Source organism: Anser brachyrhynchus (assembly GCF_964034855.1).
Source record: "Anser brachyrhynchus genome assembly, chromosome: 10".
Taxonomy (NCBI): Eukaryota; Metazoa; Chordata; class Aves; order Anseriformes; family Anatidae; genus Anser; species Anser brachyrhynchus.
Window position 1 is genome coordinate 1,777,161 of NC_137705.1, and position 27,992 is coordinate 1,805,152.

The 27,992-nt window shown below is 52.2% G+C and overlaps 1 protein-coding gene and 1 long non-coding RNA gene across 15 annotated transcripts in view; one reads left to right on the forward strand and one right to left on the reverse strand.

Moving 5' to 3' along the window:
- Positions 1 to 4,626: 4,626 nt before the first annotated feature.
- On the forward strand, positions 4,627 to 27,156 carry LOC308200370. Its single transcript, XR_013955573.1, has 2 exons — positions 4,627 to 14,063; positions 16,412 to 27,156. It is a non-coding gene; the product is annotated as an uncharacterized lncRNA (long non-coding RNA).
- The window catches only part of ITPR1 (inositol 1,4,5-trisphosphate receptor type 1), a 169,940-nt gene continuing 168,402 nt past the window's right edge, over positions 26,455 to 27,992 (reverse strand). For all 14 annotated transcript variants that reach the window (XM_080605983.1, XM_080605984.1, XM_080605993.1 and 11 more), the window contains one exon: positions 26,455 to 27,851. In XM_080605983.1, coding sequence (XP_080462109.1) covers positions 27,765 to 27,851 — 87 coding nt within the window. In that variant the 3' untranslated portion in view covers positions 26,455 to 27,764. The remainder of the gene's footprint in view (positions 27,852 to 27,992) is intronic.

Consider the following 27,992-nt stretch of genomic DNA (forward strand, 5'->3'; position numbering starts at 1 on the left):
GCCAGAGCACCAGCAGGGAGAAACTCAGAAATTCATTCCTTTCAGACAGGAACGAGACTGGGCAGAGCACTAGTTCTTCTCAGGCCACCTACTTTTTCCCCCCAAGGCCCAGCTAAACAAAGTCCCGAGGAAAGCTCGTTTGTATCCAGTTAATTACGCATTCAGCAGTACAGCTTTCCAGTCTCCTCCTCACCCCCGCCCAAGAAAAGAGCGGTGTCCCTCACGGCATCTGCGCCAGCCAGGGGGGCACAAAGCATTCTGCGGGGCCGCTGGGGGAGTTCAAGTTAATTAAAGAGGCACTAAATTAAATGCACAGAGCCGGGGACAGAGCAAGAGAAAACAATACCAAAAACGCTCGCCAGTGCTCGCCCACGAGTTTGGGTACGAAGGCTGGCTTTGAGGGGGCAGCGAAGGCCGGCCGGGACGCCCGGGTTGCTCCGATGCCCTTCCGAGAGCTCCCCAGGTCCCGCGGCTGCCAAGCGGGCAGAGGGCAGGCGGGCAGGAGGCAGCACGGGGTATCGGCTTCTCCACGGGCCATCACCTCCAGCAGCCTCCTGCCCTGGGCTTGAACCTTTCCCCTCCTGACCCAGCAGGATGCCGGGACCCGTTGAGTCACCGTGACATTTAGCAGCGCAGGCTCGCTGGCCGCTGTGGGCTGCCGCTGGACCAGGAGAGGCATTACAACAAAATTCAAGGCCAGAAAAGTTTTGAAAGCCTCTCTTACTTGCTTTTGCAAATCTTTAAGCCTTTCACACGTGCGTCCGATGGGAGGAAGTAGCTGCGGGTGGCTCTGAGATGCTATTAGTGGTGGCCAGGCAGCGCTTGTCCGGCAGGTAACATTTACGGGGAGAATTTTTCAAATCCTTGGGAGATGTCAGACGAACTTGAGATGTGTCTCTGGAGGGCAGGGATACACCTGTCTTTGTTCATGCAGTCCGGAAGGGTCAGACCCAAACCAAACGGGTTGCCCTTTTGCATGAACCACAGAAACGCTTTCATAAAACTTCTGGTGGCACTGGGCAGCTGCGACAGGTCAGGTGTGAGTCTCACTGGAGCCTCAAGAGGCACGAAAACCCAAAGTAAAATGCAAGAGGGCTCAAAATAACCCCTTTGATTATGCAAAACACTATATATAACTGTCCTCAGTTTTCCAGTCTCAGATATTTTCTTCCCCTCGTTCCCCAGTTTGGGGTTGCTCCTGATTTACGTCGCTCGTCTGATGCTGGGACCAGGCACTGGCGACACCACAAGCCTCTCAATCACAAGCTTTCACTTTGGCCAATTTTCAAGCATTAACTGCCTTTCACGACTGTTCATTCTCAGGTATAAAGCCTTTTTTCTTTTCCTTTTTTTTTTTCCTAAGGGAATTGATATGGCAATGCTTTCAGGCCTGCTGCCAGGGAAGGAGTGTCCCTGTTGCTCCTTCATTGCCATGAGAGCTGTTGGGACCTTTGCTGCACCTCAGTAACTTGGCTCCGGTTCCTGAGGCTGAACAACCTTTCCAAATGCAGGGAATTCCCTTTGGATAAAGGAGGAGGGACAGTCACAGGAAAGCTCTGACTACCATTCCTCAAATGTATTTCTTCATGCCCTTCCAGGCAGCTGCAAACAACACTGAGGTCAGCCGGCACCTCGGCGCTGACTCCGGCAGGCTTTGAATCAGCCCAGGATCCAAAGGTTAATTAAGCCTCCGGCAGCGCCAGATTTCCAACGCGGATGCAGAAATCACAATGCACTGAAAGCAAAATGCAGGAGATCTTCGCTTGTTTTCCCCTCTTACCCACTTAAGGGCCTTACACGGTGAAAAACACGTAACTGGAGAAAAGAAGTGCAAATACTGAGTATCATTAAAGTTTAAGCAGCTCATAGAAATGCAGTTAGGAAAAAGAGCTCTTACACTTCTACTCCTCTTAGCAATTGCTAACAGCTTCTCCCTTCTCTGCAGAGTCCCCCCTTGCTGCAGCTCCTTGCCTGGGTTCCTTGATTAGAGGAGCAGAACTGCTCTCTCATTTGCCCTATCACCACCCTGACATTTCCTGAGTCACCGCTCAGTATCTTGCCTGTCAGTGCCATATACTTTTCACTCCAGACACTCTCTCTGGAGCATTTATTACTCAGAGACATAATTACTTAGTGCTTTCTTAATCAGTCCCAAATGCAAGACATCAGCCGCAGAAGACATCTGAGAGTTCAGCTTCTTTAAGACCCCAAAGCGTGAAGACAGATAACGCCTTTTCCCAGGAAAACTGGATGGAAAATCATAGCTATGCTACTTAACATTTCCGCCACGAAGCCACCACACGTCCCCACTGTAAGCAGGAGTGACTTTGCTTTACCAATGCCGTTGCCCTTCTGTAAGGCATGGGCTGAAGCCTGCGCGCTTGGGTTGGCGATCGGGGAAGGTGCGATGTGGACATGGAGCCCAGGCACATCCCGATAACTACGCCTGACCACATCACTAAGCAACATGCACCCCACGTTTTCCATACCCCGTTCAACATTTCACACACAGATCTTTGCTTTCATCTAAAAAACATGGGTGGGATTTGTTTGTAATGGGTGGAAAGCTGTGTGAAAGCCAAGCGGGCAACCACAAGCGTTAGAAACTGGCAGAAAGGGCGACAGCTGTTATGATGCAAAAGTACGTATTTGCTTGAAGACTCTGGCCAGAAAACCATTAGAGAAATCCAGACTGATTCATGCAGTGCAGCCTCCCCAGATGACTTCCGACAGCATACTGCCAGCTCTCCTGCAGCAGCCCGGGCCCAGGCGACGTGTCGGCCCCAGGCAGCCGCTCGCACGCGGGTGACAAACGCTGGGGGTCACTGGGAGCACGGTGCTGGGGCTGCGCGGGCTCTTCCTTCACCCATTAAAAATGCACCTCTGTGCTGCTTTGAAGAGAAATTTCCTTGATATCATTAGACAGATTGCTCTTTAATCAAAGTATTGCAGTTAAGTAAGTTATTAAACTGTAGCATCAACAGCTGAATCACAGCTGCTGACCAAGCAGCTCGTGCCAGACAGGCCGTGTCCCCGCGGTACCTGGGAAGCCCCGGGGAGGCCAGCGAACCGGGCACCACGCCGGGAGAACAAGGCAGGGCGTCCGGGGCTCAAACCTGCACCGCAAAATCCACCTACCTTGAAGGAATAAGGGAAGACTTGGATGGGGCTGTGAGAAACCCGATTTAGTGAAAGATGTCCCTGCCCACCGCAGGGGGGGTGGACTAGATGACCTTCCCTTCCAACCCAAAAATCCTACGGCTTTATGTGAGTATTGGCTTTGAGTAAAATCTGCTTCGGAGCGATTTGTTTTGTTGTACTGACAGCAGGACGAGCTCAAAGCCTGACACGTGAGCGCTGGCAGCAGCAGCGCCGCGAGCAGGACCACGGGGTGGCCGGGGAGGGAGGTCCCACCTGTGCTGTACTCCCAGGACACCCTCATTCAGGGGATGACCCAGGTGCCACCTGGCTGGAGTTGGGGGAATTTGCTGCTTTTTGGAGGGCGCTAGCCTATTTTTTCCCCAGCACCTCTAACAAGATCGCTTTTCACCATAATGTCTGCAAGCCCACTGACCTGGCCAGGAGCTAATCTCTGAGCACGTTGCTCAACCAGACCACGGGCAGCGTTTCCCTGCTCTCGTCTCCCTGCTCCTTCTCAGTCCCACACCGGCCTTTTCCCCCCTCGCATTAATTTCAGACTCTCTCCCTCAGCTTGTGATTACAGCATAGGAACCCCCAGCAATGCAACGATCCCTTTGGGCTCTCCAGCTTGAGAAGCCGGCTGCCCACACTGGATTTATTTGGTGTTTGTTTATTTAATGGCCCAGTTAGGAAACTCAGGGAGTGGGGTAACGGAGGAGATGCACGCACAGCACAGTGAGGCCTGGCTAAAGTGCCTGGGAGCTCTCCAGCCTACGCCGGTGCAGCATCAGGCCACGCTGCTTCCGTACCATCCACAAGGAAGACGTGGGAATATCGCTCCCCATCCGCCCTGAGCAAACCTGCCCCTTTCGTGGGGGTGGCACCGAGCTGAGCCGCGTGGCTCACGGCTCAGTTTCTCCGTAGGAGTGCACGCCACAGGCTGCAGCCCTCAGGAGCGAGCTTTGCCTCCCCGATTTCCATCTGTCTCCTTCCTGCAGCATCAGGGATGCCAGCCCAACATCTGCAACCTTTGTAAACCCGTCCGTGGTTAATCACGTCGAACTCAGACATTGCTGGTGCAGGCTGTCCTGCTCCTCCACCTTTTATCCCTTCTACCAGAACAAACTGCGTGCAGATGATGTAGGAAGCAACTATGCCATTTCTCTGAGTTTTATGTAAACAGAAAACTCTCCTGTGGGACTCCCTGGCTGTTTTAGCTTTGCATTACATCACGTACAGCAGCACGATCAGCACAGAAGAACACAGAACCTGGCCCACAGCAAGTACATATGAAAAGCAGACACAAAGGAGAGCCTCTCCGTCAACCTTCCCCGCTTAGCTTTCAGATCATGGCAGGGCAGGCATAGCCAGAGACACATTTCTCTTCTAGCCACCAGACAGCATTAAAGAAATGACAAAGCAGAGCACCCGGCTCCCAGCACACCAGCGCGCTTCCTGCTCCCATCTCCAAGGCCAGGACTTACTTTTATGTTATTTGGAAATCTTCTTCCAGCTCCAAACCGAGACTTGAGATTATTAGAGGGAGTAATGCTTGTCAGAGCAGAATGCAAATTTAAAACACTTGTCCCAAATAACAGGAGGTAGTAATTAGGCTCCAGCACTTCCTCCTGCACCCTTTCCTGCACTTCTGCAGCGATGTAGGACATGTACCACCAACCTGCTGGTAACGTGCAGGCTGTGAGGGCCTTGGCTTTCTCCATTTCACAGACCAGTGCCTCTCTTCCCATTTCCTTCCTTCACTCTACCCTCTCGTTTATGATCTTTGTTTCCTGCACGTTCCTTTTATTTATATTTTTTATTTTGCCTTCTTGTTGCTGTCCCTTATTCTGGTCCCCATTTTTTCTTCTTTTTGTTAAAGAGCCTCTTTCCTTGAACAGTTCTTCTCTCCCTTGCTCTCTTTGCTGCTGTCTCCTCACAGTTAGCCAGCGTCTCCTTTCTCTTTGCTCAGGTTTCCTGCAAGGCCACTTGCGTTCTTTCTCAGTCACATCAAACAGGCAACATCAGTGCAGCAGCACCCAGGGAGACGCCCCAGCCAGCTGGCCGGCGTCAAAGCCTCCTGCCACTCCATTCACAAAATCCCACCGAGCAATTCTTCTGCACAGTAGCCACAGAAACCCCAGCCCGAGTGGCGTGCAGAAGACTTGCCAGCAGAAGGTCTTGGCCGGGTTCATGTCCAGTGGGACCATCTGCCAGGATGGACGTCTGGTGGTCCTGCAGCCACACACCACAGTCATGAGCCTTGCTGCTGTGGCTCCTGAGCTAGGGCAAATGCTCTCCCTGCACCGGGGATGTATTATTTGCCGCATCTAATGGGTGGAGGAAGCTCAGATTCACCTTGCCATGAAGTGATGGGGTGCATGAGGGGCTGTCATCGAGGCCAGAAGGGCCTGAAGATGCAATAAATAACATAAGCGACCACCCTTGTGCATCCCCAATGCGCAGGGTCCCTGCACGGCTGCAGGGCGAGGGCTGTGCTGCAAGGGCAGAAAGCCAGGGGAGAAACAACCGGGCACAACCGGCTGCCCCCATAGCGTCTGTGCCCTTGGAGAGAAGCAGAAAGTTAAAGAAGACGAGTCTTTACGTGGCTTTTAGAAAGCAGATATGTTAGTTATAATCTGATTAAAATTCCTTACAAATATTCTGTAAAGTTAGCTCTGGAATCAATGAATGGTCACGCATCCCCCTAAGCACAGGATTTATGTTTAAGAAACTCTGTCATTATGGTAAACCTACAGAGAGCGTGTCCAATCGGCTAAACAGGAGCAGCAAACACCCGGGTTTAAGCTCCTCCAAGGAGCCTGTGGTTCACTTTGTTTGTCCCGGCTGCCATTTCAACAGGCCCGAACTCAAACCCCAAGTGAAAGAAGCCAATTTAGAAACAGACAGTGCTTTCGAAAAGGCAGTTAGAAGGAAAACAAGTGTTGTTTCAGGTAGCACGTTTCCACTCTCACATTGTTTAGGCCTCCCAACCAGCCGAGGCCGATTCTGGCACCACAGGGCCGCGCAGCCCGGGCCACGCACCCGGCAGCGCCCAGAGCTGCTCCCGGCCGGCCAGAAACGCTGCCAGCGATGTGCCCAGCGCCGGAGTTTTCATCTTTTCTGATTCCTCTGTGGCCGTGCGGGCTCCAGGCTGCACTTACAGCCACAGTGACGGCCGGGCAGCGGCTTTGTTTCGGGCCGAGAGCGGAGCTCCCCGGTAATCCCAGAGCTCTGGGAGCCGAGGGCCTCGCGAAGGAGCCGAGGCACGTGCGCGCTCCACGGGCCACGCTGCCGTGAGAGGGGACGAGGAGCCGTGCCAGGGCCCTTCTGCAGCCACCACAGCGGGGCTGCTCGCCTGCTTCCTTCCTGCCCTCCTGGCAGCGCCGTGCCCGGCCCGCGGCCTGCGTTGGCCGGGGCTGCTCCCGTCAGCGCGGCGGGAGGCAGCGGGTCGCCTCGCTCCTCCGTGCTGGAGATGCAGAACAAAGCTTTTTGGCAGGAAAAGGAAGCGGCTCTCCCCTGCATCACCGTGCTGGGGCTGGCAATCCCCTCCCTCCTGCGCCGGGGCTGATCTCACATCCTTCCAGTCCCTTCCCAAGGCTGCGGGACTGCCGGCTCGCAGCCCCCCGTGGCGCGGTTCCCCTCGCCCAGCCTCCCCGCTGCCACATAACTTCTCCCCGCGGCGCCCTGCCCGACCCGCGTGCAAATCGTGCGAGCGTCGGATCGTGTTTTGCCTGCCTCGGAAAGCATCCGGCACGCTCGCCGATGCACTGAAACCCCAGACAAACAAACAGCAGTTGTGCAAGGGTGCAGGGCAGACATCTCCGGCAGGAAACGAAGCGCAGGACTTGCTCTATTTTAATCCCGCCAAGGGTCTTCTTGGAAGCGAGGCAGAGCCCGGCTGCGCAGAGTTAAGAATGAAACCCTATTTTTAGCCTGTCCCCGGTGAGGTAAGAGCGCGTGAGTCAGCCCCGGCGTGGGACGTTGCATAACGCGGGGCCCTGTGCTGCCGGCGCACGGGGGTGAGAGGAGGATGGAGGATGGAGGGAGCCGTCCTGCTCCCTTTCCTGGCATTGTCACCGCAGACAGACCCTTCCCGTTATTTAAATGCAGGGTTCTTCTTCGCACCCTCCTCCCCCCCCCTCCAAAAAAAAAAAAAAATTAATTAGAATCAGCGGCAGGCTGGTTATGTAATGTGATTAATTGCAGCATTAGAGTGAAAAAATATAGGGCATACAGGTCTTAAAGATTCACATGCAAAGTCATGTGTGGGAGTGAGAGAGACGAGGGTGAAACACGAGACTTATCTTATACTTCTCATGGGGCAGTGATTTATTCCCTGAATAATTTAATCAGAGCAATCTGCCAATAGCTGAGGGGAAAAAAAAAATAATAAAAAAAAGCGCAAACAAACATCCAGAAGACACGGGAACAAAACTGCTTTCACAGCATCTCTAAAGGTTAGGGCTGCACCTTGCAAACAGGATGTTGCCCTCACCAGCGGAGCTGCCCCTCAGCAGCACTAACTCACTCCAGTAAAAGTGAGCTTTTCCATTGAGTCATGATTAATGAACTGCAGACACATGCTGACTGCGAGAGCTGCAGCTAACTTTCACTGTGCTGGAACTTTATCTGGGAGAGTATCTGAAGCTTCAGGACTTTTTCTCTTCCTGTCTTTTGTAAACCTATCGCCAGGGAAGAACCAAAGCCCAGCTCAGCGCGGTCTCCTGCTGGTGACCTCCAAGCTCTCCAGACGGATGGGTACGGCTTTGTAAATAGTGTGCTCCCCACGGCTGTTGATTAAATTCAACCCAGCTCAATAACGGCAACCAGCCGCTGGTGTACCTGGTTGCTCAAGTGTCCTGTATGGAGACAGGCTCAGTGAAGGCACGTCTTCATTGCAAAACAGCATCTGAGTCTGAGAGCCAGCAGCCTCGCTGCAAAACTGAACTCGGAGGGATGGAGTGAGAGCCACGGAGACTTCAGGAGGCTTGTCTGCAGGTATTCTAACATTGAAGGTTTTCAGAGTGAAAGGACTGTTGTTAATATTCATGCAAGGGAAGATGAAAAGGCGCTGGAGAAGGCAGCGCATGGCAGGGTACCAAGGAAGTCCCAGCATGTTTTATCCTCTGCTCTCAGCGGAGAGAGGAAGGCTCACAGCCCAAGTATAGCTGCTCTGTGCTATAGATTGTGCTCCAAGACTGTATTCTTGCCAGCTGCCCCTAAACTCAAATCGAAGGCTCTAGTATGAAGAAGTATTAATTTAAGGCAGCCTCTGCCTAAGTGCCTGGGCTCTCCCTGAAGTGAAGGCTCTCCACCCAGTGAGCCCAGTCAGTCTCAGATAAGCTTCGCTGCTGGCAACCTTAGCTGTAAAGCCACGGCCTGAAACAGAGAAACTTCCAGACTCGATCCCTCCTGAATGAAAACTTCATTTGCTACTGCCTTGCCATTCCCTTGCAAGGACTTCAGAGGCCCCTGCGTCTGGATTTGTCAAGCATCAAAATGCCAAGATAAATTTAAAAGCAGCTTCAAAGTTACCTTGAGTTCATATCTTGTTTGACTGCTTTACTGATAAGAAAAACACTAAGTGATTCCCATCAGAAAAACAGATTTCAGGTGTCTTCTAGGGCAGGCCTGGTGCTGACTGCATCAGGGGTTAAAAGTGGAAAGGTGCCGCACGGCGATAACAGCAGAAGTACCCTCCCAGGAGGCTTCCAGTCTGCCTGGAGATGTAATGTGAAGGCGAGTGAACCGGCTAAGAGGTCTCAAGCCATTAGATCAGTTTGTACTCCCCCACAGCATTGCAATATTCCTCAGCTGCTTTTATGTATTTCTAAAGCTTTCCTCACCTCTGCACATGATAGCTGAGCATGAAGCATATCCATCAATTTAGCATTTGACTTCATCTATCTCAGTGCATCCATCACGTGTCACTTGAGCATGCTTTCTTCCCTATGCAGAGCCTATTTGTAGCCTGTTATCAGGCCAGATCCTGAAGATGCTCTCAGTGAAACTTTCGCTGGAACCGCCTTCCACTGGAAATATTTTTCTTCTCCTAGAAACTGGCCAAAGAAAAACTGCTCAGATATATCTAAGTGCACAGTGAGATTTCTCTTGAAGAAATCAAGATCAAAGCTCATACAATTAAGGACAAACTAAAAGCAAGGGCACCTTTACTAAAGCTCGTTAAAAATATCCTTTGTACCTATCTCCTGCATGGCACCCAAAGTCTCATGAATACAGTGGTCTAATGAGAATGCAGTGGTTGGTTTTTTTTTTTTCCTCCAGTATTTTTCTCTTCCATACTTAGCAAATGTCATAGTTTAATTAAGGGATGTCAAAGGCACAGAGAGCTGCCCCGAGATAATCGTCGCCTGCTGCTCTATAAATGCTGAGGTGAAGACAAGCGAGAAGGGCTATCATGTAAACGGTAAATTATGGAGAGAGGGCAAAGTTCAGAACTGGAACTGACAAAACTTTTATTTATAGAGGTGGGCTGCTTTTGCTGGCCTTTGCGAATGGCCTCCACCATCCTCGGTCCCCTTCGAGCGCTCCCGAGCTCGCTGCCATCTCTCACGCCGCTTCTCACTCCTGTGGCTGTGCAGGGAGGTTCGCTCCCGGGTGTCTCAAGGCGTCCTGCAGGCAGTGTCTTCAGCATCTTCCACTTCTTCAGGACCTTGCTGACAGCCTGTAATTTAGCCTTTAAAAACACGCATGTGGGTGCTTCTCTATTTATTAGTATTTACCAAAGCCCTTCCAATCTCAGACCCTTCATTTAACAACCTTTCATGATTCTCACTAGATTTTCTTTTCCTGAAAAACAACCTAACCCCAAGCCACACAGCTGCCTGCCTCTCTCTCCTGGTGTCTGTGCTTGCTTTCAGAGAGAGCTTGTCTCCTTCTCCTTTCCCTTTTCCTACATTGGCCAATACTGACCTGATCACTCCAGGTGCAGTTTGTGCTAACTGTTTCTTTATGCTCTGTTTTCTGATAAATCCACAACCCACAAACTGTCCATTTTTTTGCTCGTCATCCTTGTCTGGGGTCTCAAGAATTCATTTAGTTCAGAGGTTGCTTCTCAGAGTGTTTTACAAGAGGTGTAGTCCGTGCTTTATTTCACCGAGTACTCCTAATTCTCAGCAGCTGCGCGGAGGTGACTGAACGACGCCCAGTGAGTTCCTGGTCTCTTCAAAATTATCTCCAAATTAATCTGAAAGCGCAATATTCCCAGAAATGTGTTTCCTTTCAATGGAAATGATGCCCCCAGACTAGCTTGCTGGTAGCTTTCCCCACAGCATTCCATCAACTGCAGCTCTGGCAGACAGCAGGAGGGGGCTCAGCTCCGGCCTCGATCCCTGTTCCCAACGAGTGGAGCCCCAGCCATGCAGAAATGAAAGAAAGCATCTCTGTGGGATCGTGACACCTCCTACAACCTCCCTGCTATGTGGCAGACAACTGCAGATATGGGCTACAGCATTTCCAGACTCCCCAGGTCAAGCCAGGGGGATAATTTTTCTTTGATCGTGACTGACTTCTCCCTGCATTGTTAAGAAACAGCTGTATTTTGGCGGGCCTTGATGAATGCTTTATCAGACCCACTGGTGGGGTTCTTCAAGGGGAACCTCCACACAGAGGTCCCTGGGGTGAATGGCTCATAATGTAAATAATTGTAAAAACAAAAAGGAGCCAAATTAACTCCTTCACACAGAAAAACAGCACAAGTCTTCCGAGCCAGGAAACAAACAAACAAAAAGGATTTCTGAGGTGTTCCTCTAGAAAACTATCTATCATTTCATTAGCATGAAACGAGCTTCATAAAATATTCTGTAGTTTTACCCACAACTTCTGATAAAATTAAGCCCCCACACTGCTCAATTGCACTTACTAACAAGCCACTTGTCTATCAGGTTCATTTTGTTGTGCTAGGCACGCCAGTAGGAAAGGGCACGCAATTCTTAATCAGACCTGGGATACTCTCCACGACGCAGACATTTGAAGGCACAATGTCACCCCAACAAGCCACATCCATCACAGCTGCCCACAGAGAAGAGGGGGCCGTATCTCCTCCTATCCAAACATGTGCGGTACAGGAATATATCTCCTCCACCGAACTGCGGCTCCGAGGTATTTGCAGAGCTGCCTGCTGGAGCTGACCTGGAGGAGCCCCTGCCAGGCAGCGAGAGGCACCGCGCAGCCGCCAGCCGAGCAGAGCGCACACACGCACACTGACATCCTTGCTGTCTGTAGGTAGGATTTTTAGCGGAACGCCAGGAAAATGAAGCCTAAGGCTTAATTTGGGGAGGGTCTCTGAGCCCTAGCGTTTTCCCTTGCACGCCGGCTGCTCCAGCCGCGGCGGCAGGCAGCAGTCCGAAGGCATCCAGCCCTTCCTGCAGGGCTCTGCAGGCCTCCGCCAGTGCCTCATCTCCCAGGGAGACACGGAGCGCGCTGCTGTTACCATGGCTCTGCGAGACCTTTAGCAAACACACAATGCTCTCCAATAAAAGCTGTCAGCGGCGCGGGTACCTCTCGCTGCTTAGCACAGCCCTACGTGACCGGGAACACTGCTGCGCGGCAGCCTGCGACGGCACATCCCAGCAAGGGGCTCTCCTAACGTCCTCCCTCGCTCAGGCGGCTCTAGTAAAATCAAGGCCCAAGAACCTCAGTTAATGCTTTCTCTACAATTTTACGCAGTTTGGCTCGGACGCAGGTTCAGCCTCGCATAATTCTCTGTTGCAATACTGCTGGCCTCCCTCAGTGGTTATACCCAAGATTAATTTAACTCATTTTTCACTTCGGTGGGGTTACTCAAAGTCAGTGTTCAGGGGAATGCGAGCCCGCAGCTTTCAATAAATGCCCCATGTTTCTCATTAAGCGTATTTTCTCTAGTTCCTGACAGGCATTTGAGTGACCCCCAGAAGAATGAAACCTAGCCTCTGGGAGCCTGCTACTTGTGTGCGCTCGGCTCCTGAGAAGGCACGAGGACCGACATTGCTTATACAACATTATAAGCATTATAACATTATAACATTATATATAACATTGCTTATTCACCTTATAACATTGCTTATTCCTTCACACCTAGGACAGTTGTATCTCTTCTCTTTTCTCTCTCTGTTTTATCACACCGTAACGCCACAGTTTTGTCTGCTTTTTGCCTGGTCTCAGCCCAGAGCTTCTTGCAGAGCACAGAAATACGGGCAGAGATCACAGACGTACAGACAGGGATCACAGACGCGTTGCTTCTGCAGCAGAAGCATTTTCAAGTGGACTCTGAACTCGCTGCTCACTGTCACGCCATCTGGGTCGTTCCTCGGATGGCGCCCGTCATTAGGACCTCTGAGGTCACAGAAAGCACCTAGAACTTTCCTTCCGGACACTTATCTCAACAACCAGCGCACATCTTCGGCCCGCCGCCCTGCACTTAGAGTTTCCAGGAATATTCCAGGCAGATTGGTACACCTGTTATAAAGGTTGCCCAATACTTTCCATAGTAATAATAATAATAATAAAATCCCATTCTAAGTTGATAAAAATTTTGAAAAGCTTCACTGTTTGTTTCAAGCAAGGAACGGGGGGGCAAGCTTTTATCCATACTGAAATATTTTAGAGATGTCCTGTGAAAAGGTCTAATGCCACCAAGCCTTGGAATTGCAGCCTGAAATCTGGCTGTGGAAGGAAGGGAGAGCTTTGCCATCGCAATGACAACTCAACCAGCACGTGGACAACCACTTAGCCTCTGAGAAGCTGCAGCTTGCACAGTATCTTGGTAGAGGTTTGGTGGATGTTCCCAGCTACATTCCCCAAAGATTTCATCTCTCTGCGGCTTAGAGCGATCTCCTCTGCACCTGCAGGTGTGAGCTGCTGTGGTTTGGGCTCGGACCAGGCACTCGGACTGAAGACGGGACGTTTATCTTCCTTGTAATCTCAGCAACCTGTGGAGGCGGAAGCTTCCCAGTTTGCGAGCAGAAAGGACGAAAGCTGGACTTGTGTTTGAGAAACAGCCATTTATTTTTCCGCGAAGTCATTTTTCAGAAATTGAGGTAGGGAGTGGTAGGGCTGGAAAGGAGACTGGGAGCAGCTGGGCAAGGATGTTAGCGCAAACAGCCGTGAGTGAGGAGGGACGAGAACAGTCTGCAAGGCAGACTCCCGGCGTTCCCAAGCCCTGCGTTGCACAGAACAAAGCTCCTGTTCAGAGCTCAGAGCGGGCACCACCGCTCCTCTGCTGCCACAAGCGTCCACGAAGCCTCCTGGCAGGGCGTCCTGCCCGCCGCTGACACCCACCAGCACACAGCACACCGCTGACCTCCTGCCACCGCACGCCAGCAGCTCCCGGGCAGCAGACCTGCACGCTCCCACATGCACCTCACTGAGGCCCGGGGCGATGCGACTCACCCTGCCTCCCAGCCGGGTCTGAAGCACCTTGGCTTTTAGGGCCTCAAGCCACACGCTGCACTACAAAGAAAAAAAAAAAAAACTGAAGTAGAATACTGGGAAACGCTTCATTAAGTGAAGGCTGTCCACTCCGTTCCCTAAACAGGGCTCCAGTGGAAAAAGCAGGACATGATTATCTAATAAGGCTTCTAATTCATGCCCAAAGATAAGTCGAATTAATTTTGCACGGGCATCTCCGAACCTTTCAGTTCTTGATTTCGCAACCACAGAAATGGCCGTCTGTCAGTGTTTCCCTGTGGTCATTATCCGGGGCTTCACTGTGCCAGATGCTGTACGCAGGCGGGGAAAATAAAGAAGTGGTGCTGAGAGGGACCTGGAGAGACGGGCGGGCAGCGGGCACGGCCAGGTGAGGGAGGCTGTGCTGGGCCTGTTCGGTTGCGCTGGGTCTGGCAGGACAGCGGGGTGCCCCGGGCACCTCCCCGCGCAGCTCCTCACACCGGCGGGCGGCGCGGAGCACCCGCGTTTGGCTACAGGTAAGAACCCCACGGGCACTTGGAGCCATCCCTGCAGGCCCCGGAGCAGAACGCTGCGCACCGGCTGGCCACGTCCTCAGGGCTCCAGATGCAAAACTGACAGAATTTATTAAAAAAATAATAATAATAAAGGGGGGGGGGGGCGCTAATTCCCATCAGCGTGCAACCCCGCGGGGGGACGAATCGGCTTGGGCACGCGGTGAGGGCTGGTAGCGCCGCGGGGAGCCCCGAGGCGAGGCCCAGCAGCCCGGCACGGCTCGGCCCAGCTCGGCCAGGGCACGGCGGGGCAGGGGCAGGGCCCGGGCCTCGCGGCGCCGCCTGCGGGGCGTGCCGAGCCGGGCCGTGCCGGGCCGTGCCGGGCCATGCGGAGCGGAACGTGAGCGGGGAGGGAAGGGGCAGGAGGAGGCGGCGCCGCGCTGCGCCCCCGCCGGCCCCGGCCCCTCGCGGCCCGGCTGGCGGCTGGCGGCTGCGGCGGGGCCGGGCCGGGCCGGGCCGGGCGGGCGGCCAGGGCGCGTCAGGGCCGGGCGGGCGGCCAGGGCCTCCCCCGCGGGCAGGGCCGCACCGCCCGTGTCCGCCGGCCTTCCTGCCGCCGCTGCCGCCCGGCCCGGCCCGGCCCGATGGCGGCTGGCAGCCGCCGCCGCGGGGGTTTCCAGGCTGCTCCCTCCGGCCGGCAGCGACGTGCCTTGGCAGGGCGGCGCGGCTGGGAATGCGGCGGCTCCGCGGCGAGGGGGGGGCCGGGCCCGCATCTCCCTGCCGCCGGCCCTCCGTCCTCCTCCCTTCCCTGCCTCCTTCCCTCCGTCCCCTCCGCCAGCCGGCTCCCTGCGCACCCGGCTCCCCTTACACCCGGGCACGGGGCCGGTGAAAACCCCGGGCCGAGCTCTGGCTTAGCGCGGGGGGTAAAAATAAAGAATAAACCAACGTATGGCAGCTGGACCGGGCCGAATAGTGCCGCTGAGTTTGTGTGTGTGCTTTCTGTTTATGAAACAACATTTTTATGCCAGGATGTGGCTAGCCTTTGTAGCGAGGGATCGCAAACAGATTTCAGATGACCTCTGGTGAGCAGGCAGGCTGCTTTGTGTTTAAATAAAATAATAATAAATAAAAAAACAACAATCCCATTATCGGGCAGGTAGCACTGCTTCGCAGCACGCTGCAGTCCTGGAGCCCGCTGCAGGTTCTCCTGTTAGCTGAGCTTCCTGCATTCCTTTTAGGATAAAACAGAACAGCTTCAGAATTTTATTTTTTAAGCCATGGAATCATCAGAAGTGCACAGAGGAGGCAATGTCACACTGCGGCTCCGCTAAGCCAGCCTGGGCGTCCAGGTAACCACCTGTGAACGTGCATCGTGTGCTGAGCACCGGCACGGCTTTAATTTTTGAGTACGGTCGTGGCGAGGGTGTTATTTTAGAGATGTTGAGCTCACCTTTTGCTAAGCACGTTCCCCGTAGATTTCAGGAGCTGCGGCAGGCATTTAAAATAGAAGAACATGTGAGACCTTGTTCTTTCCAAAAGGCCTAAGCATGCACTTGCATAATATTCAAATGTTATGCCTGTAATTACACTGAGTTTTACTTTTCACACTAAAAAAAAAAAAAGTTGTTAGAACTCCACTTTTCAGAAACTAACATCCTTGCTTTTTAACATTTTGTAGTTAATTACTTAACTTTTTTAACTTGTTCGTGAAAAGACCTGCTCGTTAGGCCATTATCTTGCAGCTTACTGTGTATCAGTGCAGAACCGCATTTGCCCGAGTGTCTGCTGATCGCTTGGCTCAGGGCTGGGCAGAGATGTGATTTTCCAGCCAGTCCTTAGATCGTGAGGGCAGGGCTTATGCCTCTGCAGCTGGTGGCAGATTTATTGCCACAGCGTTATGACCGATGTGCCAACGTCCATTAGTTGCATTCAGCGCTGGTCAGAAGTTATTTAGCCCCAGCTGATAGGCTTGGTTCAGCAGAAATCCGTAACTTAGCACCTTTGCTCCATCCATGTCTCGTTTACTTTAGGAAAGAAACCTTTCATGGTGTTTGATTCAGTGCCCCCAAATCTGCCGTAGGTCTTGTATTTCGTCAATAAAATGGTGCAGAAAAGTTGTTCCATCTCTTAGTATCTTAAAATATGCTTGATGTTTAAGTTGTGCTTTACGTAAACATCCTTTGAGAGGGACTATGCATAGTGAAAGCATGTGAAATGATTTCTCTTTAAAACAGCGTAACGTAATTCAAATGTGCTCGTGCTTGTTCCAGTAATAAGGGGAAGGACAATGATTATTAACAAGAATCAAATGGGGGGGGGTGGGAAACAAAAACAACGCAACAACAAAAATAAAACCAGCACACTCATTTTTTAAGTCAAACATCCAGGTTGTGCCAGGCTGGAGGGGAAAGATTTTCTGCCATTTCGGTATTTTCACACGACTGAGACACCAAGGGATTTTGAAGAAACTGCCACTGCCTTTTCCCCTCAAAATAACCACCAGCGTATTAAAGCCCAGGTTTGCATGGGCAGGCGTCTCTTGCCAGATCAATAAATGAAGAACCTCGCGGGGCTTGGCCTTTGAGTTCCTGCTTATGCCCTGCGTGTCCTGTCTGAGCAGTACGACCTCGTGGGGTTGGCCAGTTCCCGAATCTGCTGCCCTGCTCTGTGCAAAAAAACCTCTCGTCCGACCTCCTCCTAAGTGAATGCAGAAGTGAGTGGAGCTGGTGGAGCTGCACTCGTTTTGGTTCTTTTCCTTGGGAGTTGGTAACTTACGTTTAGGAAGAGTACTTTTGGAGATTTTGTAAGGTAAATGTCTGATCTGAAAATGGAAGGTTTAAAGCTTTCTTTTAAAATGTTTCAACAAGCGGTTGCCATACGTACCAATGACTTTTCTAAATGCTTGCAAGTTTGTTGTGCCAATTCTTCTATTTAATGGCCGCTTTTTGTAGTAAACACATTTTCTGGGTCTAGAATCGGCTGTCCCCGCAGGGTGGCTCGCCCGCGAGGAAGGAAGGCAGAGCGGCACGCCTGTGCTCAGGCTCGTGCACAGAAGGTCAGCACCAGCCTCCGTGCGGGTAACCCAGCGTTCCCTACCAAAGGAGTGACTAATAACGAACAATGCTAGATGACAGAACAAAACAGACGTGCTGCACAAGAAGGTGAAACTTCTCTAGAGCTGTTAGCCTCTGAAAAGCGTTTTTAGAAGACAAACAAATGCAAAAAAAGTGGATCGGTCGTGCATCTTTGTGTTCAGCAGGAAACTCTTGCAGTCATGCAAGACAGCCCCAAATACCACTGGTGCCGGTGCACAGGTGATGGGTACGTGCAGAAACACGGCAGAGGTCTGCACCCACCGTCCAAAGCAAGGAATCTCCCTTACCACCAAAACGTGCGGAAAAGAAATTGGTAGTAGAGGAATGTGGGAGAAGGTCAAAGAAGGTGTAGAAAATATTTGCCCCTTTCCTATATAAATAGCTTTTGTGCAGCTGGTGCAAAGTGCCAGGCAAATTAACATTGCCGAGTTACAGCTGGAGCGGGAAAAAAAAAAAAAAAGTTGAGTTAAAATGTGAGCTGCAAACCAATACGAGCATCCCTGGGCACGTTCTGCGGCTGCATCTTAATGTCTGTTAGGAGGAAAAACGCGAGCATTCAAATTAAGGCCCGGAGTAATAGTTGTAGTGGAGCTTGTATTCAGCCGATCGGGGGACTTTTGGTTGCTTCCTATCTGTTTTTCAGTAACATGTCTGGTGGTTCTAAAATGAGCGGTATTTATCTGACCCGGGAGTCAGAGACATTACCTCATTGTCACGGGGTCGGTGGCAATTAGCCGGCGCAGCCCGGCCGAGCGGTGCCGCTGGGTGCAGCAGCCTGCGCCGGCCTCAACCTTTACGGTCACCGCTGCGGCACGGGGACAGCCCGCGGCACGGCCCCGCCACAGCGAGGAGAGGGCAGGAGGGGCCCTCTCCTCTCACAGCGCTTCCCTGAGGGCTCGGGCACGCTCATCGGCGTATGCGCTGGGAGAGCGCGATGTATTTGTTTAGGCAGGACTCTTGGGTTAATGATTTATATTATTTCTATCTCGATTTTGAGTTAAAAGCGAAGCTCGTTCCAAGGACCACCGAGTAATGGTGTAACGCAGTGTAAATACAGTAATTTATGCACACTGTTCATCCTGTGGTTACAGTAAACACGCCGGACGAAGGCCCGCGGGCAGCTGCGCGCAGCGGGGACAGGCAGCCCGCGGACGGGGCGCTGCGCGGTGCCTGCTGCCGGCCTGCCTGGGGGCGCCGGGCTCAGCACCACCGCTGAGCCGTGTGCTCTTCTGTAACTGCAAGCAGGTGCTTTTCCTTTCTGGAGGTGGCAACCTTACATTTCTCTTCTGCTAATATAGGGTTACGCGTTTATGCACGCTTCCCATTCACAGACGAGAGGCTTGAATCACAGGTCTACCCCAGGCAAGCCAAAATGCGATAACTCCGAATTTGAGAGCAATTTATTTTCAGATAGCGTGTTTAATATTCACCCCAAATGAGACAACTGAGCTGCCAGATGAAGGACTTTGGTCGTCGGCTTCCCACTGTTATTCATTGTTGACTGAAAGGGTTTGTCAGGTGGGTGGGTAGGATGCTGCGGGAATGCACGCAATAGGAGCTCTGCCTCATCGTGGCGCGCTGCCAGAAGGGCTTTCCTCCTCCGTGTTGTCACTGGTCCCTCTGATTCATCCTGTCTGCCCGGCTTGCTCTTGCACGATTTAATGCACCACCTCTGCTTTTTTGGTTCAGGAAAGCTTAATGGTCTGCCTATTTATTTTTCCAGTTTAAAAAATCTGGTTTTGGCATAGGCAGAGATAACCCTGCTTTCCCAAAGTGCAGCTGGGAGAGGCTGGCGGTAGCACTGCAGGTATTTTACAGGCAGGTGACCTTCCCTTCTGCGGGGTTGCTCATAAATAGGGTGAGGATATGGGTGAGGAGTAAGGCTTCTCCCTGCTGTCCTGCCAGGCTGAGCACTAGACCCACAGAAAGTCTGAGCTAGGGACTAGTCTCACAAAAGGTCTGAAAGCAAAAATCTGAGAGTTTCAGTTCTCACCGTGTTGTCACCCACTCAAGCCACAAAATTGGGGTCTGGGCTTCCCAGGCGGGGAACGGGAGGAGAAGGGTGGCTGCACAGGGCAGCCACGAAGGTAGCGAGTGCCTGAAAGCTCTGGGTACCGAGGCATCCCCGAGACAGGCGCGCCTGCCTTCCCCTGGCACGTGTCCTGCTTTGGACCATCTGACGCTGTTGTCCCCCGGGTGAGATCAGCTGGCACACTGCTCTGCGCTTCAGAAACCACTGCCCATGCCTGCCCCAGGCTATGGTAACTATTTTTAATCCATATTCACTCAAACAGCAACTGCACGCAGGCCCGCTCCCAGTCCCATCTCTGGGAACACGCCCGCTCACGCGGGCAGGGGCTTGGGTGCGTGCAAGTTGCGGGGCCCTGGGTGTTGCTGAAGCACAGATTGCCCCGGGTAGGGCCACGAACAGGAACTGAGGAGCCGGGACAGCAGGCAGGTGTCTAGGAGCAGGTCTCGGGCACAGTCCGGCGGTGCTTTTTGGTGGACGGAGAGGGTGACGCAGGCGCTGGGTCTCAGTCAGCACCAGGAGCCTGGCACGGGGCCTGCATGTGCTCACACCCCAGTGCTTCACACACTTCAGGGAAGCTGAGCATTTCCCACGTGGCTTGCCCTCGGTGCGTCCCCGCACTCCTGGGATCTCACCAGCCCCTGCTGGGGCCTGCCGAGCCCTTTCGCAGCCACCCCGTGCCCCGCACCTGCCGGTCACGCTTCAGAGAGGGCCGGCGGCGCGCAGCCAGGAGGAGGGCCCGGGGCGCGCAGCGAGCACGAAGGCCCAGCGGCCATTTGTGGGTGGCAGCAGCCGAGGAGCCATGAGGCCGTCCTGCCCGGTGTGGCCTGCCGTGCCGCCACCCTGCCCGGGTGCCCTCACGCCGCTGGCGCCCTGCAGAGCATCAGCAGCAGGCCATGAGGGAAGCCGGGAGCGGCCTGGCGGCGCCGACATCAAAGGCGCTGCGAGGAACCTGCGCTTCCAACTCTCTTCCCAGCATTTACATGGAGCAGGCTTTGGATGTCGTTTCCTGGTATTCCTCCCACTTCCTAATTCCAGGAAAAAGAAGAGCAGGCTCCTGTTGGCAGCCACAGACGCACGCCGTCGGGAGCAGGCTCAGGGCAGGCCCACCCGCAGCGTTTCCCTGCGGACAATCCGCCCCTGTCTGGCCGTGCCCACGGCAGGGTTTTGTTCGCTCTCGTCCTCGCTCTGCCAGACACAGAGCAGCTGAAGGCTCTGGGGTGTCTTCAGGACGAGTCTGGAGCTTTGAGGCTCTGCATTTTGGGTTTAGATAACCCAAGCCTCTTGTCAGCTCTAGATCTAAGTGAACGCAATCCAGATCACTCTGTGCAAAAGTCTCCTAAGCCCTAGGGATGACCTTTCGTACTTGAACGAGATTCAGTGGCTGCGAAAATTCGAACTGGAGACGAGCAGTACGGTTCAGGCAGTTAGTCACTGGGACGTATTGCCGAAGTCCACACTAAAGCTGCGGTCACGGGGAGAGGTTCTTGGTGGAAACGAGGGGCAGATTATCCACCAGTTATGGGGCTGGGGATGGGAACCACTGGGAGATAGTCCGTGGTCTGGATCCTGCAGGTAGCCGTGCTAGTGGATTGTAATGGTTCTGCTGGTTCACGAATAATGAATCATCCTGGGATTAAATTGCTGTGAAGATTCCCCTGGCGTGTAAATAGAGGCCAACTGCAAATTTTAACTACTATCAGGTATGCTAGCACTGAGGGGATACAATTTTCTCACTGCAATTTAATTGCATACTACATTGCTCCTATCATTCATAAGTAAAACTTTCTTACAGACGTAACAGATTGTGTTTCCATCTCTGTTGTGTAAAAACAGTATTACGGACACAAGTGAAATGGAAATCATAACATGCCATCTTCACTATTTTAAGAGTCGTATTGAAACACATGGAACGGATACGAAATTCCACTCTCTGCTGCCTTCAGATTCAGCGCTCTGTGTATTTACTTAGTGCTAGGGATGGAAAGTGAAAACAAAATTATCATCTGAAAAAGCACCAGTAAACAGGCTTCGATTCTAGCCTTTCCCTTAGGACTGAGTACCATTTCCAGGCAAAGGAAGTGCTCTGTGCAAGTGAGAGCTGCAAAGTCATTCCGAAATGAGACAACAGAGAGAAAGGAAAAAAAAGAAAGGAAGAAAAGGCTGGAGTGCCAGGGTGAGAACAGACAGCAGAGGAGGAATAATGGGCGAGAGAAAGCTGCGAGATGAATCTGAAGGATGATAGCTCTTGTGGATGAAAAGGCTGACTCGAAATAAGTCTGGCTGTTCCTGCTCCGTGTGCTCCTGGGGAAGCACCTGGCCTAAGGCAATTTATCCAGCTGTCAGCTTGTTTTCACACAGACAATGAATGCATCCTGGGATTGTGACTGCAGCTAGGCACAGGATGGTTTTCCCATCTTGTGATTATTTTTGAAATTTCAGAAATTTTCGCTGTGTTGCACTGGGACAAACCACTTCCATCTTTCCCACGGAGAAGCGAGCGCGGGAAGGAGCGGCTCCAGCTGCGAGCGGAGCCGAGCTGCAGCAGCGGCTTTGAGCAGTGTCACAGCCGGGGCACCGCGCTCCGGGCGCTGCCACTGCGCTCTCGCGACACGCAACAAAAGCGCAGCAGGCTTTGTGCATCCTCCTACAGCAGCTGAGGTCTAAATCGATCGGTGTTCTCTGTTTTCTTTCTGCAAACTTTTCTAGTTCCAGTTCCAATTGCATCTGTACTCAGACTTCCCCAGAGTTACCTTGATTTGGTAGAGTTGATTTTTTTTTTTTTTTAATTTTCCGTTCCAGCCTTACACAATTTCATTTCCAGGTGTCCCACTCACACATGTAACTGCAGTAGAGAAGCGTCCCAAAAACTCGTGAGAGCATGCCAGAAGTAGGCTAGCTGGTCTAATACGGCTACTCGGCATGGCACCTCCTGTGCGCGTATCATAGTTGAATTTCTGTATGACTAAGCACGCTGGTTGTGGTGTTTGATGGCATCTTCAGAGCACTGCTCCATATTTGTCTTTCCTTCCTCGGTTATCTCAGTTAGTTCTAAACTCTGTCAAAAAAAAAAAAAAGTGGGTTCCTGTGCTGACAAGACTTAACTATGCTGGCTGGCAGCAAGGTTATGAAGCTCGCAGTGTAGCCGAGTACTGGAAAGATATTTGTCACTGCAGATTTTGCTTGTCATATGCAGAGATGACATGCAGATCTCCCCTTTGACAGATTGATAGTCATTCCGAGATGCATCCACCCACAAAAACCACAGACATGCTGCTTTACTCAAATCTTTACTTTAACCACTACTTTGTGATGCAAAACTGGTGGAGTTTTTGGTACTTTTTGTTAAAAATGAAATCTTTATAGGGGTTTTCCAGCATCCTTGCTAGTTACTAAAAACAAATTGACATTAGCCTACTGGATGGGACAACTCGGTTTACTTGTGGGTGGTTTTGACATTCATCAAATTAACATGTTTAGTCTGAAAGAAGGTTGGAAAGGTAGTAAATAAAAAAACGGACACACAAATACTGCATCTCCCCTGAAGGTACCATTTATCCCTCGGTTAAAGTGCCAGCCTCGCATTGGCAGAGTGCTGATACCGATTTGACTCCAAATACCAACCTCTTCCACTGACCAAGTTCAAAGTTGAACACGGGTCACGCCGTTTACTGCGTTAAGCGTAAAGGTCGCGCTCCGCACCGGTGAGAGGCAGGAAATTTGCCTTTCAAGACCGAACGCCCGTCAGAGCCCAGGAGAGCACGGCCACATCGGCTCCGAACCAGGAGGTCCCCGATGAGAACACAAATCTCCCCCCCGGAGAGCCGCTGGTGGGGTTACAGCTCTGTCGTGCCCCGTCCCGCAGCAGCTGCCCGGTGCGGTCGGAGTTCGGACGCTCGTGCATTGCCGCACGTCCCGAGCACCGCTGTAACGCCGCGCAGAGCGGCCTGCCGCAGGGGCCCGCAGCGGCACAAAGAACACACACGGCAACGTCTTCAGATGCTTATGTTGAAAACGTAAAAGGGAAAGTACTCCAAATAAGTTTCTCTTGTTCAGAAATACAATAGGCAATTTAAAAAAACCTGTTAAGCATGTGTGTAGGAGCATTTCCCATTCTGGGAGACAAGTTGAATTGTTATAGGGAGCTATATTATGACTTCCCCGACAAAGTATCAATCAAGACTCCATTATGTAACGAGGTATCCATCACACGCGCCCCATCGCGAGTCCCTGCCGCGAGCACCGAGACTGTAATCCAGGCTCCTTTGTCCTGCCCTGTGCCAATTTGCTGCAAAATTGAGGGCAAGGCGAGGATTTGCCGTTGTAGCCGTCTCGGGGCCAGGGTGCTAGGGCTGTGCTTTCTGAGCAGTTATTTGCATCGCCTTGATTAGCATGTCACCCGCTTCATTAGCAACGAAAATTCTCATCCACAGATTCAGCCATTCATGCAAATTGAAAAATGTACGGAGATCCTTCCCCTCGAGGACTTTCCATTATTAGAAAAATTGGTAGATTCTTTTTGTTCCTTCCTCTTTGGAAGGTCACTTTCATTTTCACCTCAGAATGAAAGTTCTTGTTTAAGACGAAGTAATTGTATTCCCAAACTTTCAGATACAGCAGCCCTGCTTTAAAAAATCAGATTCCAAGCTAAGCGATCACAGATGCCTGCAAGACCGGTGGAAACGCCCAAGTTTTAACCTAATCCTTAAACTGCCACCTGGAAGCGTCACGGCATCGTTAGTTTTATTGGCGGTCAGGGAAGCGTTCTCAGTCACAAATTCTCCACCGTGAGGGACCCAAACCTCCTGGGCTCTCAGCCGGGCAGTTTCTACCCCTCACATCCTCCGCAGATGTGGTTGCATCCTCTCGGATAATACTCGGGAAATCTCGCTTCCTCTCCCACTCCCTGTTTCCGAGACCACGCAATTCCAGTTCCTCACGAGTCACCTCGTCCCGCATCTCGAAATCCTTCCTGCTTTCCTCCCGCCCCCTCTGCCCCGTCCACGCCACTCTCCTGAAGGTGCGACCCAACTAAAGGCCCTCCAGGAGGGGTCCCGGGGGTAGCAGCTGGAGCGGAGCGGGGCCCACGTGTCCGGCCTGGAGCCAGCTTGGCCACAGGAGCACCCACGCTCCCAGGTGGCCCCCGCAGCCCTCCTCCTCCTGCGTAGCCAGCCCCGGGGTGCCCGGTTCCCCTTCCTCTCCTCCGGCTGACCGCTGACACGCGCGGCTGTGGGCTGAGGGGAAAGCAGTGGGGCAGGGAGGAGCCGCTCCTCCTGGCCACCACGGAACCGGGGCTTTGATCAAGAGAAGGCCGGCTCCTGCGCACACGCCTCTGGCTGCGGCCGGCAGCGCCGGTTCTGTTCCTTGAAGTAACGTGCCGATATTCGGAGCTGTTCCAAGTGAGCGGTGCGCGCCCATCTCACCGTTCGGGGAGGTTTCCCCGAGCAGGACGACAGCTCATTTCTGACGTTTCTGAGAAAAGCTGCTACAAGAGCCGCAGGGGTGGACAGCGGGAACCTCGTACCGCATCCCACGGCGCCTCAAGGGACTCGGCCTCTGAGATCCTGGCAGCAAAGGCCCATGTAACGAACACATGGGCGTCATTAGAGTCTAGTCTTAGGCTTTGGAGATTTTTTTTTTCACTTTAAAGGCCACAAATAGCGAATAAACGTTTCTGTAGTTTCAACAGACAATCAGCTTTTGGGGACAAGAACCCCGACAAGGCGGCAGTCCAATTGCTCCCCGAGGCAGCCCTGCTGGAGCTCCGTCACCAGGTGCCCCGAGGTGCCAGCCCTCAGCCCTGAACCAAAACCCTACACAGGCAAGAACCCCCAAAATCTGTGGGGTGGCGAGCGCCGTACGCTGGGGGCTTTGTCCACTCCCCCCCTCTGCTGCCACAGCCACGGCCGCAGCGGTCGCACATCCCAGGTGATGCAGGCTGGAGAGAAAAGTCAAAAAGCCTTGGAAGCCAAACGGAGCAAGAAGAGAAAAGTACAACGTGGTGGGAATAGGCGAAATTTTGTCATGAAAATGAATTTCCAGAAGTGAGTGCTACGCTTGCTGGTGGAGGGCAGGAAGAAGACAGCAGCGCTCCTCTGCCGACCAGAACCGCCGCCAGGCCGGGACGCGGGACCAGCCCCAGGCCCCGGCACACAGCCCCCTGCCCCCTGCCCCCTGCCGCCAGGGGGGCTTCGCTTCGCTTCAGGCACCCGGCTGCAGCTGGAGCTCGGGGGAAAAAGCTTTTTGCATCTCACCGCATCTCCTGGGAAATGACAACCACACGTGAAAACAGCAGGTTTTACACAGCTGGTTGTCACACGGATCGCTGCACACACCGAGGTCTGCGCCTCTCGCTGAAGCGCCTGCTATTTTTGCCTTTTTAAGGCAAAGACGAAGCAGGGCTGCACGTCCGTGCCCCACACGGGGCTCACGCCTGCTGGAGGCTCTCCTGCCTCCCCCCCGCGAGTGCGGAGCCTCCTCCCTCTCACCTGAACTGCGGGAAACACCAGGAAGCCTGACAGAGCTGTGTGTGTGTGTTTATCCCCGGATGGCACGAAGGGAAGAAGTGAGTCAGATGCATGTCTCTACTGTTCAGAGAAAATGAAATCCTCCTCCCTTTATTGCACAACCCCTGATAGCAGTTGCATCTGTCACGTTCCCTGTGCATGCACCTTGCTGGAAGCCAGCGGCTGCAGAGGAAAAGGCAGCGTTTACTGGGATACGTATGGAAACGATGTGTGGTGAAGTAGTCACAGAACCACCAGCAGATCTCTGGCTTGGAGACTGCAGGTCAGGATTCCCCTCCTCCGTGGGATGCGTTTGGTGGGTGTTTTGCGATGACCTGTGGCAGGGAGACGCGCCCTTTTCAGACAGTTGTGTTCGCTTACCAGATTAAAGATGATTAATGGTACCAGGTGGTTCCTGCTACATCTTCATCAAACAGACAGTCAGCAGCGCTCCTGCGCACACCGTGGAACTGGCGCCTTTTTTTTTTCCCCCTCAGCCGGAGGATGCCATGCCCAAAATATCAGCAGTCCAAGTCTGAAGTGTCAGAAACTGGAGAGCGTTCCCGTGAGGCCGCAGGGGCGGCAGTGCCCCTCTGCCGGAGGAGGGATGACTTGGCTCTGCGATTTCCAGACCCACCTCTGCCCCCAGAGCTGGGCATGGACGAGCGCGATCCTTGCCTGCAAGGCCCCTTCGGAGCAGCTTCCCGGGCGCCCGGGCAAGCGTGAGACCGAGCAGAGCCACCCCCCGCCCTGGAGGGGGGACAAACCACCAGCAGCCTGCGAGCACGTAGTATTTTGCATCATTTATTTAAATACCTATATTTATGCATTTACAAATTTTCATAGCTCTGTTTGTAGCTTTTTTTCTTTCTTTTTTTTTTTGTTGACAGTATTGCAGAGAAGTTAGCTTTTGTAAAATGAGGTCCATGTATAAAACTATGCAACAGATTGAAGAAAAAAAAAAGAAGTTCCTCTCATACTTTCTAGAATCAGAAACCAAAGAAAGTGACCAAATGGAGGGGGAGAGGGAAAGAAAGGGGTGGGACAAAACAACCTCACAACAAGTGGCTCTCTCACAAGTATTACATATGTCAGTGCTCAGCTACAGTCCTAACGGGATAGTTCACGTTTCAGGTGGTGCAATGCCTGTCTGCTGAAGCTTTAGCAGGCACAGAGGTCTCTAACGAAAAAACAAAAGGAAAGGATCCTACACTGAGGAATGCAAAGCCTGGACAGCCTCGTTATAGGTCTCGGGTGTCACGGCACAAAATGCCTGTAAGAGACTGCACCGACTCACCAGTAGTGCATACTCATCCTAAACTTCATTTTGCATAAAAAGTTCCCTTTAAGAAATCTTAGCATTTAAAAAAAATTGGTATCTGAGCTCTTCTAGCCTCAGTACTTTGAAGAAATCACTTGAAAAAATACCTCCTGTTTTCCTCCTCTGGAAGCTTCAAGGTAAGGTTTTGGTTTAATTGGTATCAATTTAACAGCTCGTGGGTTCCCAGCGTTATCTCTGGGAGGAAGAGGCAACAGATAATGGCATTGCAAGATATTTACACACATGGTACAAAAATGTCCAAGGGTATGAAAAATCACCAGTAACACAATTTTGCAGCAGCCTCATTTACACCTGTAATTTTATACCATTTATTACATTGTACTAACACACCGGATTCAAAGATGTGCACTCCCTTTAGGACATTCAGGAGTTACAAATATATCGTGATTGCATAAGTCATATTGCACAATTGTATAAAAACATAAATACTAGCTATTCTATTTTTTTTAAATACAAAATACATGTCACATAGTCAAATATTCTTTTCAAGTGCAATTCAGGTGCTCTCTTTAGTCCTTCCAATAAAAAGGCAATTTTGATAGTTTTGGCACAAGTTTGCCCTCCTTCGTGTGCCAACAGTTCTAATTACAATACGTATGCCCAAAACTTTATATAGTAGCAGTCATATACATACAGTATAAAAACAGGGTATGTACAAAATGAACTAAACATACACAGAAGCAGCCTCAGTGGTTGGATCTGAACTCGTTTAGCATTATTCATGTCGGTGCGAGAGGGAGAAGTGACCCTTCTGACTTACGCTGGTTGCTGTGGGTTCACATTCATGGGAGGAGGGTGTCCTAGGAGACCGATGCGCTGTTTCTGCTTCCTCTGTTCGGTCATCTGGAAAATTAAAAAGTTTGCTCATTAGGCCTAGCCGCTTCCTGTGCGTCAGCACGCAGAGTGCCCCGGCGCCGCGCTCTGTGGGCAGGGTTTGGGCTGAAATCCGCTTTCTGCAAGTAACGCGCTCCTGCCCGCTCCGCC